The 16,886-nt window shown below is 42.1% G+C and overlaps 1 protein-coding gene across 1 annotated transcript in view; it reads left to right on the top strand.

Annotated features, from left to right (window-relative positions):
* Positions 1–15,998, top strand: part of PLA2G4A (phospholipase A2 group IVA) — a 113,705-nt gene extending 97,707 nt beyond the window's left edge. Inside the window, exons 14-17 of the mRNA XM_065409689.1 lie at positions 2,649–2,833; positions 10,936–11,131; positions 11,386–11,543; positions 15,867–15,998. Coding sequence (XP_065265761.1) covers positions 2,649–2,833; positions 10,936–11,131; positions 11,386–11,543; positions 15,867–15,998 — 671 coding nt within the window. The remainder of the gene's footprint in view (positions 1–2,648; positions 2,834–10,935; positions 11,132–11,385; positions 11,544–15,866) is intronic.
* Positions 15,999–16,886: the final 888 nt, after the last annotated feature.

Below are 16,886 nucleotides of genomic sequence, written 5' to 3'. Positions count from 1 at the left end.
GTTTGCAGAATTCCTAGGAATATAAACTAGTATCTTTTTTTAAAAAGAAAACCTGGACCAGCCATAACTGAGTAATCCCATGATCTTTCTCACCTGGCACCCTGTCTGCAACAGTGGCCAATGCTGATGCTTTAGAGAGAGAGGCAAAAAATCCATATAACATACTGTAATTGACTCCAATTCATGGAGTCACTGTGAGTGCTGTGCTACATAAATCCCCTAGTTTGGGCTCAGTACAGGGGTAGGTTGGTGAAATTTAATGGCTTATGGTATATAGGAGGTCAGACTAGATGATCTGATGGTCCCTTCTGAACTTAAACTCTCCGAATCTGTTTGGTAGCATGCTGGGTATGCCACACATTTGGGGGCAAGTGCTATAGGTGTTCCAAGCATTAGGCCCTTCAGGTGCTAACCTTTGGGGAGTTCCCATAAACATTCAGAGTCTGATGAAAAACACGGGATATCTTACAAGGGCTGCCAGAAATGCACAGAGCAGTTACCCTGGGCACCCTTGCTTTAACCTACAAACCCAAGATGAACCAACAGTTCCTAACCCAGCCCTTAGGGGGAGTGCAGTACTGGGGTACAAAGGGCAGTTCCTCTTGCCTGGCACCAGAGATCATATTCTCTCCTTCTTCTTTCCCTGTATTGTTGATGCAGATTAGGAAGCAATTTTAACATTATCAGCTGTTACTTTTGCTGATATAGATGGAGATATAAAGAATAGCACCATTAGTGCTATTCAATACAATACAGAACAAGTGTTAGTACAAGTGGTGTCACCACTGATTTATTCTCATCCTGGAGATGGGAGACCCTAGTATCATCTGTGAAATCAAATGTGTTGTTCTGCTTAGCATTTTGGAGCAGTGATAAATTTAAAAAGAAGACTAAACTAACTAAACCATTTTGGGGGAAGAGCCATTGTTGCACCTCTCAACAAGAACTTTATTTTGGCCCCATATTAAAATTTCATAAATTTAAATAAAGAAAGCTTTTATAAATTGATGAAGTGATTTAATTTTTAAAAAAAATTCTAGTGAAAGCAAATTGTTCATAAAAAAACAAACACAAATGAAACACAATCATCATATCAGTAAGAACTGGAAAGGTAAATTGGCTGCAGTATAAACAAAATAAAAACAGATACAATTGACTTTTATTTTCCAGGCTGAGAGAAATGTAAATACATACAAAGTAAATCTTTGTGTTTTTACACTTCCAGAAATGTAAGGTGTTATTAACATATAATGTAACCAAATTTATTTGCCTGTAACTTAAGTTAAGAGTAGCTTTTTAATAAGGCATAGAGAAATATTGTTCTGATGTCTGGTTAGGTCTCAATAGTAGTTCTGCATCTCAGTCACATATTGCTCTGAGGGAGATTTCCCTTGAGAAATTCAGGTACAAAATAGGAAATTGGTGCATCATTTGATGAATCTGTACTTGGGTAAAGAGAAAAGAATCTAAGTACTTGATTTGAGGTTTAATGTGCAAAATTTTCTTCATGGAACCTGAAGTGCAAGGGGCAACCTGGTTTTTAGGAACTAGAGTAAGAATCAATTTCCATTCATTTTTCCTCACATGAAAATACCTTTGCAAGGGTGACTATTTACTCTGTCATCTGTGTAGGGCATGCATGATTGTTTAACTCAGAGGCATAGAGTTTAAGGCCAGAAGGGACTACTAGATCATCTAGTCTGCCTTCCTGTATAGCACAGGTCATCCGCACCTGGACGCTACCCTGGATTGGTAGGTATTAGAGGGACAGACAACAGAAACAAATAATCAGAGCGCTCAGGTGCCATAGCGTTCATCATTCCTTGGACTACAGTGCCCTCTGCAGACATCGCTGTTTAAATCAAAATTTCAAGGATCTTTAACTTAACTTTGGGAGCAAACCGCGGTGTATGATTAAAAGTCCTGTTACGTGGTACAATCAGGTACATTATGAAGGAAAAAAATCATTCTTCAGAAATATCTTTAAGACCTAGGAGAAAATATTCAACCTCTACAGGGATTGTTTAGCAGTATCCAGAGCCTGGGTTGGTGCAAATGGACATGGACAAATCTCCCTCTCTTCCCCCCCTCACTCCCCCCCGAACTCCTCCCACACACAGATTGAGCTTTGAGATCAGGGAGGGAACACTGCATGCTTTTGGGCCTGTGGACTCTAACTTGACAACTTTTTCTGTAAAACAATATTATGGTTCTGACCAATGTGACAAGCAAGATGGTAATGTGTTAATTCATGCCTAAAGTCTAATTTCAGACACTTGAACCTTGAAAGGATGTCGACACAGTGTTTGGTTGTGCAGATTGGCACCGAAGGACATACAGTGAGCATTTATGATTTTGCAGTCAGATATCGGATTTGGATAACCATTTGCTTTGGGTTCCTAGGGGGGCTAATTCCTGTCACTTTGGAAGTCATCTTATTGTGATTATTTTTAATACACACATACATTTTTTGTTAAGACTTCTTACTTTATAGTAGATCACATTAGGCTTACATTTAGTTAAGTTACTTAATGCAATTGTCATCCATAGCTCTGAGGGATTCTACAATCCATTAGATGGGTACTTTACCAATTCAATTACTAACTGTTGGGGATTTTTGGATTTGTTTTTTGTTTTGTTTTGCCTAGATCCTGATGAGTTTGAGAGGATATATGAGCCACTAGATGTGAAGAGTAAAAAGATTCATGTAGTGGATAGTGGGCTCACCTTTAACCTGCCATACCCCCTTATCTTAAGACCTCAGCGAGGTGTTGATCTCATAATCTCCTTTGATTTCTCTGCAAGGCCAAGTGACTCCAGTCCTCCTTTCAAAGTAAGTAAACCAGACCATTCCTTCAGTTTGTGTTATAATTTTTAAGGTGGTTAGGCCCAGATTCTCAAAGATATTTAGGCATCTAACTCCAGTTGATTTCAATGGAAATTATACACCTACGTATCTTTGAGAAGCTGGGCCATACTTTTTATCCTCCCATCATGCTGGTGGCAAACGCCATTCTTGTGTGGCTTCCAGGCCCTTCCATTCACAGGACTTTTTAAAAAAAGTCTTACTTTGGTGCCATCATTGCTCCAGCTCTGCAGTAATTGACTTTCACGTCAACAGTTTTCTACTCAGCCCCCAATTCTGTTCACTTTACTCAGGAGATTAATTCCGCTGAAATAGAAGAGACTACTACCAAGAGGAAGTCAGTGGGATTTGACCCTCAACAAAATGTCACTTGACATAATTCCTCACCTGATTTTTTTTGGAAACCTTGCCTGCACAAAGACATGCAGAATTTGTCCCTTAAATCTTTTTTTGAAACTACATGCCATGATCTGTTGTCTCCTCTTGTAAAAAAATGTTTATAATCAATATTAAGCAAATAAGTTACTTACATTTAATAATAATAAAAATAAAACAATACGACACAAATATAGAAGAAAATACCATATGGAAGTTCCATAATACAGTAGAATTACAATAAGCAAACATCCAGAAATATGAACTGCTACTTCAGTCTTCTTTTGATGTCATGTGTATCTCATGTTAAACAAAATACAAAAGGATAAATTCTTAATGTAAGAAGTGAAAAATCTTCTCCTTTGTTATCTATCATAAGCTACTCATTAGATCATCTATGGAACGTGTATCAGTACACTTAGGGTTTGTGTACACTGAACCACAGTGTGGGCTATGGGGATGTGAATTGCAGAGCACACCAAAGTGTTGCAATCTTACTGCCATGTATGGATGCAGCTGGTGCAAACAAAAAGATTCCTAGTTCACATTAACGCAGTCTCTTTCAAACAGGAGTGTGCTAACGTGACCTAGATACCTTTTAGTTCATGACAGCAATGTCCACACGGGACAATTAGATCGCAGTACTTTGGTGCGTGCTATGCAGTTCACACCCCTATAGTCCGCACTGTGGCGCAGTGTAAACAGGGCTGGCTCTAACTTTTTTGCCGCCTCAGGCAAAAAAGAAGAGCGCCGCTCTGCCGTAACACCCCCCCCAGCACCGCGCCACTGACCCACCCCCCCAGCGCCGTGCCACAGACACCCCCCCCGCCCAGCGCCGCGCCACCGAAACCTCCGGAGCGCCGGGCGCAGAACCACCCCCCCCGAGCGTCGCACCGGGCCACCAAACCCCCCCCAGCGCCACGCCGGGCCGCCGAAACCCCCGGAGCACCGCGCCGCCCAAACCCCCGCCCCTCTCGCGCCTCGCTGGGCCGCCAAGACCCCTGCCCCCCCCAAGTGCCAGGCCGCCCAAACCCCCCGAGCACCGGGCCAGCCAAACCCCTGCCCCCCCCCGAGCGCCACGCCGGGCCACCCAACCCCCCCGAGCGTCACGCCAGGCCGGCCTACCCCCCCCGAGCGCCGCGCTGGCCAACCCCCCCGCCCCCCGAGCGCCTCGCCTTGCCGGTCCGGCCAAATCCCCGGAGCGCCGGGCCAGCCAACCCCCCCGAGCGTCACGCCAGGCCGGCCTACCCCCCCCCGAGTGCCGGGCTGCCCAAACCCCCGGAGCGCTGTGCCGGCCAAACCCCGCCCCCCCGAGCGCCATGCCGGGCCGTCCAACCTCCCTGAGCGCCAGGCCGGCCAAACCCCGGGCCCCCCCTCGAGCGCCGGGCCGGGCCGCCCAACCCCCCCGAGTGCCGGGCCGGCCAAACCCCGGGTCCCCCCTCGAGCGCCGCGCTGGGCCGGGCCGGCCAAACCCCCTGGAGCACCGCGCCGGGCCGGCCAAACCCCCGCCCCCCCCGAGCGCCTCGCCTCGCCTCGCCGACCAAACCCCCGGAGTGCGGGGCCGGCCAAACCCCCGCCCCCCGAGCGCAGGGCCGGCCAAACCCCCATCTCCCCCCCCCCCCAGCGCCGCGCTGCCCAAACCCCCGGAGCGCCGGGCCGTGCCACCAAATCCCGCCCCCCCCCCCAGCGCCGCACCGCCAAAACACCCCCCGCGCTGCCCGGCCGAAAAAAAGAAAAGAAAAAACCCTCGAGCGCCGCCCTGCAAAAAAAAAAAAAAAAAAAAACCCCACCGCGAGCGCCCCCCGCCACCCCAACATTGGCCGCCCCTTCTCAGGTGCCGCCCCAGGCATGTGCTTGGTCAGCTGGTGCCTGGAGCCGGCCCTAAGTGTAAACATAACTTAACCTTAGTTTAAATACTACTAGGTTGTTGTTATAAATAAATAGTTAATAGCGGTAATGTTTTCAGAAGTACCTGTCTTATTTTCAGACATGACTGACATAGTTAGGGCTGGATGCACCAAGGGGCTGGTTCTGATATTTATGTGATATTGAGATCCTCAAAATCTCCATTCAGCTACCACCTAAATTCCCTAGCCTCCTAAGGGCTTGTCTACACTTGAAATGCTGTAGTAGCACAGCTGTAGCGCTTCAGTGTAGACACTACCAATGCTGACAGGAAAGGTTTTCCTATCCGCAAAGGTAATCCACTTTCCCAAGAGGCAGCAGACAGGTCGACAGATGAACTCTTCTGTTGATCTAGTGCTGACTACAGCGGGGATTAAGTCCAGTTGGCCTGTTCAGAGTATACCCACTCGATCAGACTTTGCACAAAAGAAAGCCAAGGCTGACTGATCAGGAAGTGGCGGGAGGGGCAGCTGGTTGAGGAGGCTGGAGGGTAGTGTGCATGTGCACATACGTACGTAGGTACCAGCTCAGTTGCCCAGTGGTAAGGGCTCTCACCTGGGATGAGGGAGACTTCAAATCCCCACTCTGCTTGATTTGGAGCAGGGACTTGAACCCAGATCTCCCACATCCCAGGATGAGCGCCCAGGCCGTTGGCTGTCCCTCTCTTGTTTTTTGTGAGAAAGGGTGTAGGTGCCTTGCTCTAGGATAAGGTTTACAGCTGTGAAGGCCGAGTGGAGATAGGCATCTTCATCCAGCCTGGAGTTAGTTGCTTAATTACTTCTAAGGGGTGGGGCCTAGGCCACTCCCCTCTCCTCAGCATTTCCGATGGGCTACCTTATATGGCTCCCCCTTTCAGCATGCTGACTACTGTGAATCCCTCTCTGAGGCACCTAGCTCTCCCCATGCACTGTACAGGGAGTAGAGGTGCCTAACTTGGGGCTGAGGATTCCATTGGATTGCCACACCTAAATCCTGCTATGGATTATTAACTTTCAATGAGATTTAGACTCTGACAGTGCCTGAGTCACTTTTGAAATTGAGACTTAGGCTCCGAAGTCACTTAAGCGCTTTTGAACATTTTACCCTAAATGTAAAAGTATGATTACAGATCAGTAACTGGCCACAAAGGCTTTAAATGAAGAAATGGTTAGAAATTTTAGGAGTCCAATTGTCGTGGCTTGGAGATTTTTCATCAGAGCAGTTCCGGTTGTTGTTTTTTAAAGTATCCAGCACCGTGTGATAGAGATTTAGAACACTCTTTCCCTTTTCCATTCTGACTTCTTTCCAGACAAGAGATTTTCAAACCAAATGAATTTCTCTGTCATTAGTTTAGACACGGAGGACCTGGTCTGACTCTCAGTGAATTCAATGGAAAGGCTGAGAAGTGGATCAGACATGATGACTTCTTCAGAAACTCCCTGCCAGAAAGCAGGTTTTCTTTATAATCCGAAAGTTAACAATTTCTCCAGCTCTAAGAGGAAGTCATTTCCATTTATTATGTTATTAATTAATCATTAATATAATGTTGTTATATATTGAGCACCAAGCATATGCTTGACACTGCACCAACATGGGTCCTTGTCCCTTGTAATGTAAAATCTAGTGCACTGATGTGAATTCAGTAGCATTGAATGGGTTTAACTGAGATGAAAATTTGGCACTGTGCCTGCAGGATTAATGGGGCTATTCTTCAAAAATAGATAATGATCATTGTCACAGTTCAGGGCAACTGCACCTATATCCCCCTCTGTGGTCTAGCAGGAGCACCCGCTCTAGCAGCTTCTGGCTCCCCAGCTGTCACCTCTCTTGGGCATAAGAATGGCCATACTGGGTCAGACCAATGGTCCATCTAGCCCAGTATCCTGTCTTCCGACAGTGGCCAGTGCCACATGCTTTAGAGGAAATGAACAGAACAGGAACAGGCAATCACTGAATGATCCATCCCCAGTCGTCCACTCCCAGCTTATGGCAAACCAAGGCTAGGGACACTCAGAGCATAGGGTTGCATCCCTGACCATCTTGATGAAAAGCTGCTTCTTTCTCCCTCTTGACCGGGGTATTTCTAGGCTGCACAGTTCCTGCACAGGCCTGCCCTGTGAATTCCCTAGCAAGTCAGACTGCCTCAGCAGGCTGCTTTACCTTCTTCTCAGAGGCTATAAGCAGCGTAAATGCCCACCATTTTAAGTTACCACACCGTTTTTTTCTAAGCAAGCACATTTATTCTTGCGGTAAAGGCATTACAGAGAAAACTTATTATAAACAATAAAAGAGCCTACATGTATGCTAATAAGCTAACTAGAGATCACCTTCTATCTCCACAAGCGCTTTGGTCAGTGTCAGTGCTTCCAACTCTCCCCAGCAGATTGGGGCCCACTCTTGAACAGAAGGTCCTCTCTATTTGCTGGGCCAGAAAGATGGTCCTGTTGTGATTCAGTTTAAACTCACACTATTTATCCAAAAATCCTTTGTCTGTGGTATCTCTCTGGAGGTGTTACAACCTAAGTAAATTTGCCTAATTCCTCCTCCCCCTCCCCCCCCCCAAGTTCTTAGCTCCAGGGAAGGGGCTGTCATTACTCTCCCCTATGGAATTACATACAATCCCTGAGCCACAATGATACATAGATTTAATACAGTAAGATTTTCCAAAGAGTTTGGAGGAAATTGCTATATCTGTTACAATAATGATGATTAGGTAAGAGGAAGTCTGCAAAATGGATTGCATGGTGTCATTCAAAAGTGAATCAGATATTCTGTTAGAAAGTACTTTCAGGAAAGTGACCCAGCCTGATAGATGGGGTTGCAGAGTGAAAATTATAGCAGTTTGAGAACTGTTGGGCCCTGATCTTCCTTTACACTGCTACATGCATTTTCAGGCCCTTTTACTCTGCCAGAGTGATGTAAAGTGGCTGTAGTATACATGAGTCAGGTCCTTTGTATTCACGTAGGAGTTAGGTGAAGTCTACAGTTTGTTTGCGAAAAGGGAGGTAAACATGTACGCCAATCTTACTGTACCACAAGAGTCTCAATCGTATTAGAAATAGCATGAGAAAGGTCCAAGTTTATAACTATTGCATGTTATAACTACTTAAGAAGGTGGTTGCTGTGTAGCTGACGTAAGAATTCTTAAGATTAAACACATACACATTAGCAGCTGGAAAGAATGTAATAGCTGGAATATGAACCAGAATTCCTATGCTCTAGCTTCATAGAGCAACTCCATGATATGACGTAGGGAATGTCTCTGTATCGTCTTGTAGAGATTTATCTTTGTTCAGTCATTGCAATACAGTTGATCATACAATATGTTGGAAGTGAAGCAGACTTTTCAGTTGTGCCATTGCCAAAGTAAGCCCCGTGTTTCATCTAAGATTTTCTAAGAATAGTCCCATCCAACCTAAACTAAAGTACTCACTGCAAAATAAAGGTTAAATGACATTTATTATTTCTTAAGTGGCAAGAGTGGAATGCCTGATCCATTGCCTTTGCAATCTAAGCAGACAGACAAAACATGCAGACAGCTCTAAATGACCAGAGAAAGGTTTATGTCTTCCAGGAATGTTAAAGCCAACAGAAAAACAATAACAGCAAGGAAATTTTCATGGGATACTTAAAGGGACACCATCAGTTTGAAATCCTAGTCAGTTGTTAAAAGTGAGCTTAAAGTAGTGTCAGGGAATACACCTGTTTTGGAGAACAACTGAAAATTGTTGTGGTTTTACAACCACATTGTCAATTAAAAAAGAAAGATTTCTCTCTCCTCTGCTGCCATGTGTAAGAGCCACTCAAACAACACTGACCATTGACTATGTTGGGAAACAGTAATATGAGCTATAGACAATTGCAAAGAGTAAACAAACTGAAAAAATAGAGAACTTCTCTCTAATCTCTTTCAACTACAGTAATTAGGTACTATTTGTAACAATAGTAGGTTAAAAAAACTCAAACTGTCCCTGTACTTGGCATGCTGCTTAGATCTTCCCTGCATAAACACCCCACCTCGACTTAATTGACTGAATCCTGAAGTCTAATGCTTAATTAGGCAAAATTCACTTGCAGATTTCGCCCATTTTTTGTCATTAAGGGAGCATAGGGTCCATTGTCCTGATTAGCTAGTATCATTGACTTGTAAGGTCATTGCCACTGAGACATCTTTTCTTTTCTCTCATTTTTATGTTTTCCCAATAGTGTTGTCTGTGCAAGGTTTTAAGTGCCTACTCCTGTACTGCTCTTTGTGCATTGAGCTTTCTGTCTGTTGGTAGGTATTTTGCATGCAGATTGGAAGGTAGCATATAGCAACATTAAGATATTTATTAAAAATAGCAAGAGGGTTTCTTGCACTTTTAGACCTTCATATAAATTCCATCAAAAAACTCTAAAAGCCATTTAGGAGCTTGGCAAAGAACAAAAATGAAATGCATCAAGTTTTGTCTCAAAGTGATCTCTTAAAAGACTGAACTATTAATTCTGAACACTGAAGTGTATGACAGAAATACTGACATACCTCTACCTAGCAAACAGCTATAATCTGTAGACGGTAGTTTTCTGCTAGCCACTTTCACTCTGCCAAAAAGGACCTGAGCCAAATTCTGCACTGATGTGTACACTTTGTGCAGCTCCCATTGACTTGCTTTTCGCAGAGCACACATCAGTGCAGAATTTGCCCTTTGTTTGCAATAGATTTGAAATATGTCTTATCTCTCCAAAATATAGTGAAATCTGCCAGCTGAAGACAATGACTATATTCACCCATTATTATTTCATACCCACTGCCTTTTAGTCTCTTGCGTGTTCAAAATGGTTTCCCAAAGGAAAATCCTATTTTGTTCTGATTATATTTAGATAACACATGGTTAAATATAGACTGATCTTCCCTACCCTCCCACAATTCGCCCACATTATGTGCTTTTGAGTCATTGTCTGCAAATGATTTTGTTTACTTCTCTGTCCTGAGAAGAAAACATACTATTTTCCAAGTTTCCATCCTGGCTGTAGCATGATTTTAAAATGCAGTTCTGCTTGGAGAAGTAATTCTGTAAATGTAGCGTTCTGTGGATCAGTGTTGATTAAATCTCTTTGGTTTCCATAGCAGTGGTGGCCAGCTTAAAAATAAAATTATGGGTGGGGTTTTTTTTAGCCGTCAGCAAAGCAAACTCATCCTGAAATCTGAGAGTCAAGATGAGCTCTCCCCTTTTTGTGAATTATCACTAGTAATAGAGGTTGTGCGGGCCAAATTAGGCCTTGAATTACAGCTGTGCAACCCCATTGTCTTCAAATAATGTCTTCAATGGCAGTTGTGCAACCCCATTATTTTCACTGGGTTCACACAGATGTAACTGGCTTTTTAAACAATTTTGATGATGATACTGAAGGTGGAATTCAATTTTGCTCCTCCTTGGTTGGCCCTGCAAGAGTTACAGGGGTAAAAAATCATTTTTAAAATGTATTTTTATCAATAAAGTCATCAGATATGAGTCTCTGGGGAGCAGAGTTGCATAAGAAAATTAATTTGGAGACCTGTTTTTAAGAGTGGAACTTCACTTTAATGATTTGGATTGAGCAATCTTTAAAGGAGAGCCTACACTTCAAACCAAAAGTTGTTTGTGTTTAGATATCAAGCCCAATTTGGCAACGCCTCACTCATGCCAATACTCCTGCTGCAGTCAGAAAGCAATGGTTTGTAAGATTGTTCCTATCATCGGTTATCTTTGTTTATCTCTGTGACCCTCAATAGAAAGTCCCCAACTGTGATGGCTGTTTGTAAACTTTTGAAACTTTACTTCCTTTTTTAGGAAATTTTGCTTGCTGAAAAATGGGCCAAAATGAACAACCTTCCTTTTCCAAAAATAGATCCACATGTGTTTGATCGAGAGGGCCTGAAGGAGTGCTATGTTTTCAAACCCAAGAATACTGATACAGAGAAAGACTGTCCAACCATCATCCACTTTGTTCTGGCAAACATCAACTTCCGGGAATACAAAGCTCCAGGTGTGTTCGTAATAGACACTAAAAGACACTAAAATTTGGTGTTCCTGGAAACAATAAATTAATATATCAGTTGTTACATTGTGAATACTTTTTATCAGCAATACCTAGAAATCTTTCCATAATTGCCATGAATTTCCAGAGCCCCATATAAAAGCAAGTTATTGTTATATAATTTATACTTCATCTCTTAAAACTTTCCCTTTTATTTTTTCAAAACGATAAAATATTGTCTCTGTTTTTTGTTGTCTCTATAGGTGTTCCAAGAGAAACTCAGAGAGAGAAGGACTTTGCTGACTTCGATATTTTTGATGATCCTAATACTCCGTTCTCTACCTTCAACTTCCAATATTCCAATGAAGCTTTCAAAAGGCTTCATGATCTAATGGAATTTAACACTCTGAATAACTTAGACGTAAGTACAGTGTAAAAATGTCTGATTTACACCAGTTCAGAGGTGCTTTCAGGAGTCCACTTAGCGATGGGATTAACTAGAGATGAGAATAACCCCCTAAATTTACTGGCTAAAAATCTTCGATTTTTTTTTTCTGCCTGTGTGCGGAAAAGTGCAAACTTGCACAAAAACTTATTTTTATATGCAGTTAGCTATGCTGTTTTGCATTAATCTTTTTTACACAATTCACAAAGGAAGCACAGCCCAACTAGTAAGATGGAAAAGTTCACTTTTAAAAAACAAAGCCAGTTAACCTTTAAGGATCCTATACTGCCCTTGATTTGTGTGCAGAATCCCATTGATCTCAATGGAAGCTCTACAGACCAATTTGAATGTAGAACACTACCTATAACAGGGAAGATAAATAGCACCATCTCCCAGCTTTCTCAGTGACTGGCCAAATCAGCACCTTGATAAAGGCAACTGACAAGACCAAGTGACGTTGGTAGGAGAGGGAGGGGACAGCTTGTCTTCTCCATTATGGCTCCCATTATTAATGGCATCTTGGTTCTGGAAAGAGACTGAATGGCCATGATGACAAAAAATGCCAATTTCCATGTGCGGCTGATTGTATTCATTAGTACCAGACACAAACCTGTCCAAGGCCTTGGTGATCCATTTATTTTTACTTCCAAACTTGTTTATTGCAATACATGATGTTTGTGGCAAGCCACACACTGAAAAAGCTCCAGTGAGTAAACAACTAGCATCCCGTCTGCCTAGCAACTCTGGACTCACTGTAACACTTCAATCAGTGCTCCCTTCTGTACTGGCTCCCCAGTGAATACAGACTGGTATCTCTGTCTTGATATTCAAAGCACCTGCATGGGATTTGGTCCTAGTTCACTGAGAGATCACCCTGGACCCTTCACAACCAGGATGCTTCATTTCACTTGAACTCTGAAGCAGCTGGACCAAGATGAGGGAATTGACCTCAACATTTTCAAATTTTAAGGGTTGGCTCACAGCCCATTAAAGTCAATGGAAAGACTGACATTGATCGTAATGGGAGTTGGGTAAGGCCCTAAATGAAAAATGTTCAATTAAGCTTTTCTGGATAAATTCTTTATGAACTTATGCTTCCATGCAATGCACACATAAACACAAAAACTGTGAACTGGTGGAGTTATTTCCCTTGCAGACTGGGAAGGGAGGGAGAAAAGAAGTAGCTGTTTCTATTTTAACTGCTCAGATACTATACTGATGGGGTCCTGTATAAAATGGGGAAGGAGATGGATGAGATGGGCAGTGAGATTCAGAGAGGAGAATTTTGCCCTTTCTTTTGGCATCTGGTCTTAAAGTCTGGAATTCCAGAGCTGCAGTAAATACAGTCATACATGATGATCTCTTCTTGTAACTGTGTAAGCTCCAAGGTAATCATGCTGCTGAGATAACAGAGATATTTTCCATTAAAAAGAAACAGCTAAAGAATGTCTCAGGAGCTATAGAACCATAGAAATATAGGGTTGGAAGGGATCTTGAGAGGGTATCAAGTCCACCCCCTGTGCTGAGGCCTAGACCATCCCTGACAGGTGTTTGTCCAACCTGTTCTTAAAAACCTCTACTGACAGGGATTCCACAGCCTCTCTTGGAAGCCTGTTCCAGAGTTTATAATCCCCAGATCCTTTTAAGCAGCATTACTACCTAGCCAGTTATTCCCTGTTTTGTAGTTCTGCATTTCATTTTATATGTGTATGAAGATTATTTTAATGTACTGGTAGTTTCCTGCCATAACAGAAGAATTGGATAGAGTGTAACGAAATCTATAATGCTTTTCATGTCTGAGTTCCTGTGCTTGTTCAGGGTTCATTCCAATTTGGGTTAATATTCTAATCTAATCTGTTTTTTGTTTTCACTGTTCCATTATTGCAATATCTGAGCTCCTCCCAGGTAACCAGGTGAAGCCATTTGGTTCAGTGACCTAGGGGAATAGGAGTGAAGTTCTGTAACAGCCTTCCAAGGGAGCAGTGAGGGCAAAAAAACTAATTGGCTTCAAGACTGAGCTTGATAAATTTATGGAGAGGATTGTATGATGAGACTACCTGCAATGGCATGTAGCTGATTTGTGACTGCTAGCACCAAATATCTCCAATGGCCAGTAATGGGACATTAGATGGGGAGGGCTCCGAGCTACTACAGAGAATTCTATAGGTGTATGACTGTTGGGTCTTGCCGAAATGCTCAGGGTCCAACTGACTGCCATGTTTGGGGTCTGGAAGGAATTTCCCCCCAGGTCAGATTGGCAGAGGCCTTGAGGGTTTTTTGCCTTCCTCTGCAGCTTGGGGCACGAGTTACTTGCTGGTTTAAACCAAAGTAAATGGTGATTTCTCTGTAATTTGAAGTCTTTAAATCATGATTTGGGGACTTCAGTAACTCAGCCAGAGGTTATGGGTATATTAAAGGAGTGTGTGGGCGAGGTTCTGTGGCCTGCAATGTGCAGGAGGTCAGACTAAATGATCATGATGGTCCCTTCTGGCCTTAATCTATGAGATGTATTCTGAGCTCTGCTACTTACTTTGCTGTGTGACTTTGAACAAGTGATTTCACCACTCTGTGGTTCTGTTTCCTCATCTGAAAATGGGGATAATGACATTTGCCATTTTTGTAAAGTGGTCTGAGTTCTATGGATGAAAGTTGCTATATAAGATATATAATTCTTAAATAATTCTTTGGTAAATGAGCTCAGAATCAGTCTGCTAGAGACTGATTTGTTCTGCTGAAACTGTAATCACTAAATGCTTTTAAGTCTGAGCTAAGGAAATAAAAGTAAAATTTAAAACAGTTAGAAGTCATATTAATGATTTAATGTTACCATTAAATCTGAATATTCTTGTAGAGTTTGATTTACACCCCAAAATCAGATATGGACCAAATTCTGATTTCATATACTGCAGTGTAACTCCATTTACTTCAGTCATTACACCTGATTTACATTAAACAAGATCAGAATCAGGGCCCAAGTATATTTTTGTTCTAGTGATTTCACTCAACAGTTGTAAATTTTTTCTGCTGCAAGTTTCAGATCTTTGTAATAAGTACATGATCAAAATATGCCACCTAGTGGCTATATTGCCTTCTACTTTCAACATCAAAGAATTAGGATTTTTAACATAGACATTTTTTAAAGACAGTCTTCCTCTTTTGTGATGTATAATTTTCTATAGCAGGCACGGAACATTATTTCATAACAAGATTGTCTACATAGCAGAATTGAAACAGCAGATGAGAAATGTTTACATGACTAATTCATGAGGTTCTTCAATTAATTCAGGTAGTAGTGCAGACATTCTCTTTAGATGACCCATGGAGTATGAAATCAAGCCAAAGTAGATGATTTTAGCTTTCTCTCTTTTTTTAGCTGCTGCTGCTGCTGCTCTTGTGCTCTTCCCTTTTTGGCAGAGTGAATATTTGAGTTTGCAGTGGTTTATAGAGGGGGGAAAAAAACCCTGACCTTTTTGCCTCCCCAGACTCTTGCATATCCTGGCAAATGACCTCTTTAAATGGACATTCATTTGCTTTTTAAATTGAGATGGGCAATCTGCCACCACTTTATGGTTCTTTCCGGACAATCCTGGCTATTCCTCCGTTGACTAGTGGGCCCTGTTAAGTCCTCACAGCCATTAAGTTTATTGTTGTATTTTTGATCAAAGGGTAGACACATTGCGTGGACCAAAGGCTTATGGGACTTTTAGTGTGACCAAAATGAGGGTAAAGGCAGGATGACCTAGGAATTAAACTGTGGCAAAATAGTGTGTCCTGAGTATAAAGTGAGGAACTAACTTCTTTCATTGTCAGTTATCAGGATAGAGCCCCAAAATAAGACACTTCCCCAGTGTTTATTTGTCAGGTCTTTTAGTGCATATTGTTGATGCTACCATGATAAAAGGACTGTATTAGGACAAATCATAATTCATAATAAGCTACCATATTATACAGCCTTCTCATTTCAAAATTCTCCAGTCTTCCAGTTGTCACCTATATTTTATCAGAGGTTACTATTTAAAAAAACCAACAAACTAGTGATTGACCATAAGAGATTGAGAAGTAGTTAGGATTCTTCTTGGGGGAGGTATGTGTGTGGGGGGAAGGAACGATGTTCTTTTTTTCAAAAATTTCAACATATGGTCTGTTTATTTGTTTTTAAAGCCCTTTCTTCTAAGCAATACTGGCTTGCTTCTGGTATTAAGAGCAACAGTTGTACAAGCTGATATGGCTTTTTGCCATCAGTTAAAGAACCACCTTCAGTGTCAATTCTTTGCCCTGAACTTTGACTCTGTTTTACAGGTGATGAAGCAAGCAATAGTGGAAAGCATTGAATACAGAAGACAGAATCCATCCCGCTGCTCTGTGTCCCTCAGCAATGTTGAGGCAAGAAAATACTTCAACAAGAACTCTCCAAGCACTAACCATACATAGGATATGTACTGCAGGTGCCACTCCTTCAAGAAATTTGCTAAATCTATGTAACTGGATCTGGACATGCATTACAACACACCATTGCTCAGGTGAAGGGGCCATGCGAAACTGAGGAAAGCATTTTTTGTGAATTTTCATGTTTCACTGTGATTTGTACTTTTTTACATTTTTGTTTTGCATCTACAAACATTTACAAAATTCCAGCATAAATGGCCATTTCTTTATTTTAAAAAATACAGAATTGTGCATGCTTTGGATGCAAAGTAATTTGGTTCAAAATGCTCCTATTTTTGTAAAACATCTGCCAATTTCATGAATATTTTCTCTCAATATTTTCCATTTTAAATGTTTGTTAAAGTGGCGACTGTGCCCGGGTTCCTGGAAGGGCCACACTGAGAATGCTACATGCAGGGCAGACTGCAAGGAACAGGAGCAGACTATTCCCCAAAATGGTGGTTTATTCTATAATTAGATTAATCAAACCAGTAACAAAACAGCTTTTGTAATACCACACTGGTTAACCAGAAGCCAAACACAATCCCCTGTAAACATTCCAGCCCTTGGCTCCCATCCAGACAACCAAGTCTAATACAGTGAGGGGTTACTGAAAACCCATTTCATTATATGTGATGTTCTTTCTAATCCCAAAGGATCAGACACATACCTCCAGGTCAATATGAATCTCACTCAAATACCATGCTGTCAGCCAATCTTTAGTAAACAAACTAAAGATTTAATAATAAAAGAAGAGAGTTATAAATGGTTAATAGATCACATACATACAAATAATTCCAAGTCCTTATATCAAGTTTGTAGCAATGATGGGATAGATCAGGGTGGCCAACCTTTGGCTCCGGAGCCACATGCAGCTCTTCAGAAGTTAATGTG

Source organism: Emys orbicularis, chromosome 8 (assembly GCF_028017835.1).
Source record: "Emys orbicularis isolate rEmyOrb1 chromosome 8, rEmyOrb1.hap1, whole genome shotgun sequence".
Taxonomy (NCBI): Eukaryota; Metazoa; Chordata; order Testudines; family Emydidae; genus Emys; species Emys orbicularis.
The sequence above is the reverse complement of the archived record's forward strand: the minus strand, read 5'-3'. Positions and strand labels throughout refer to the sequence as shown.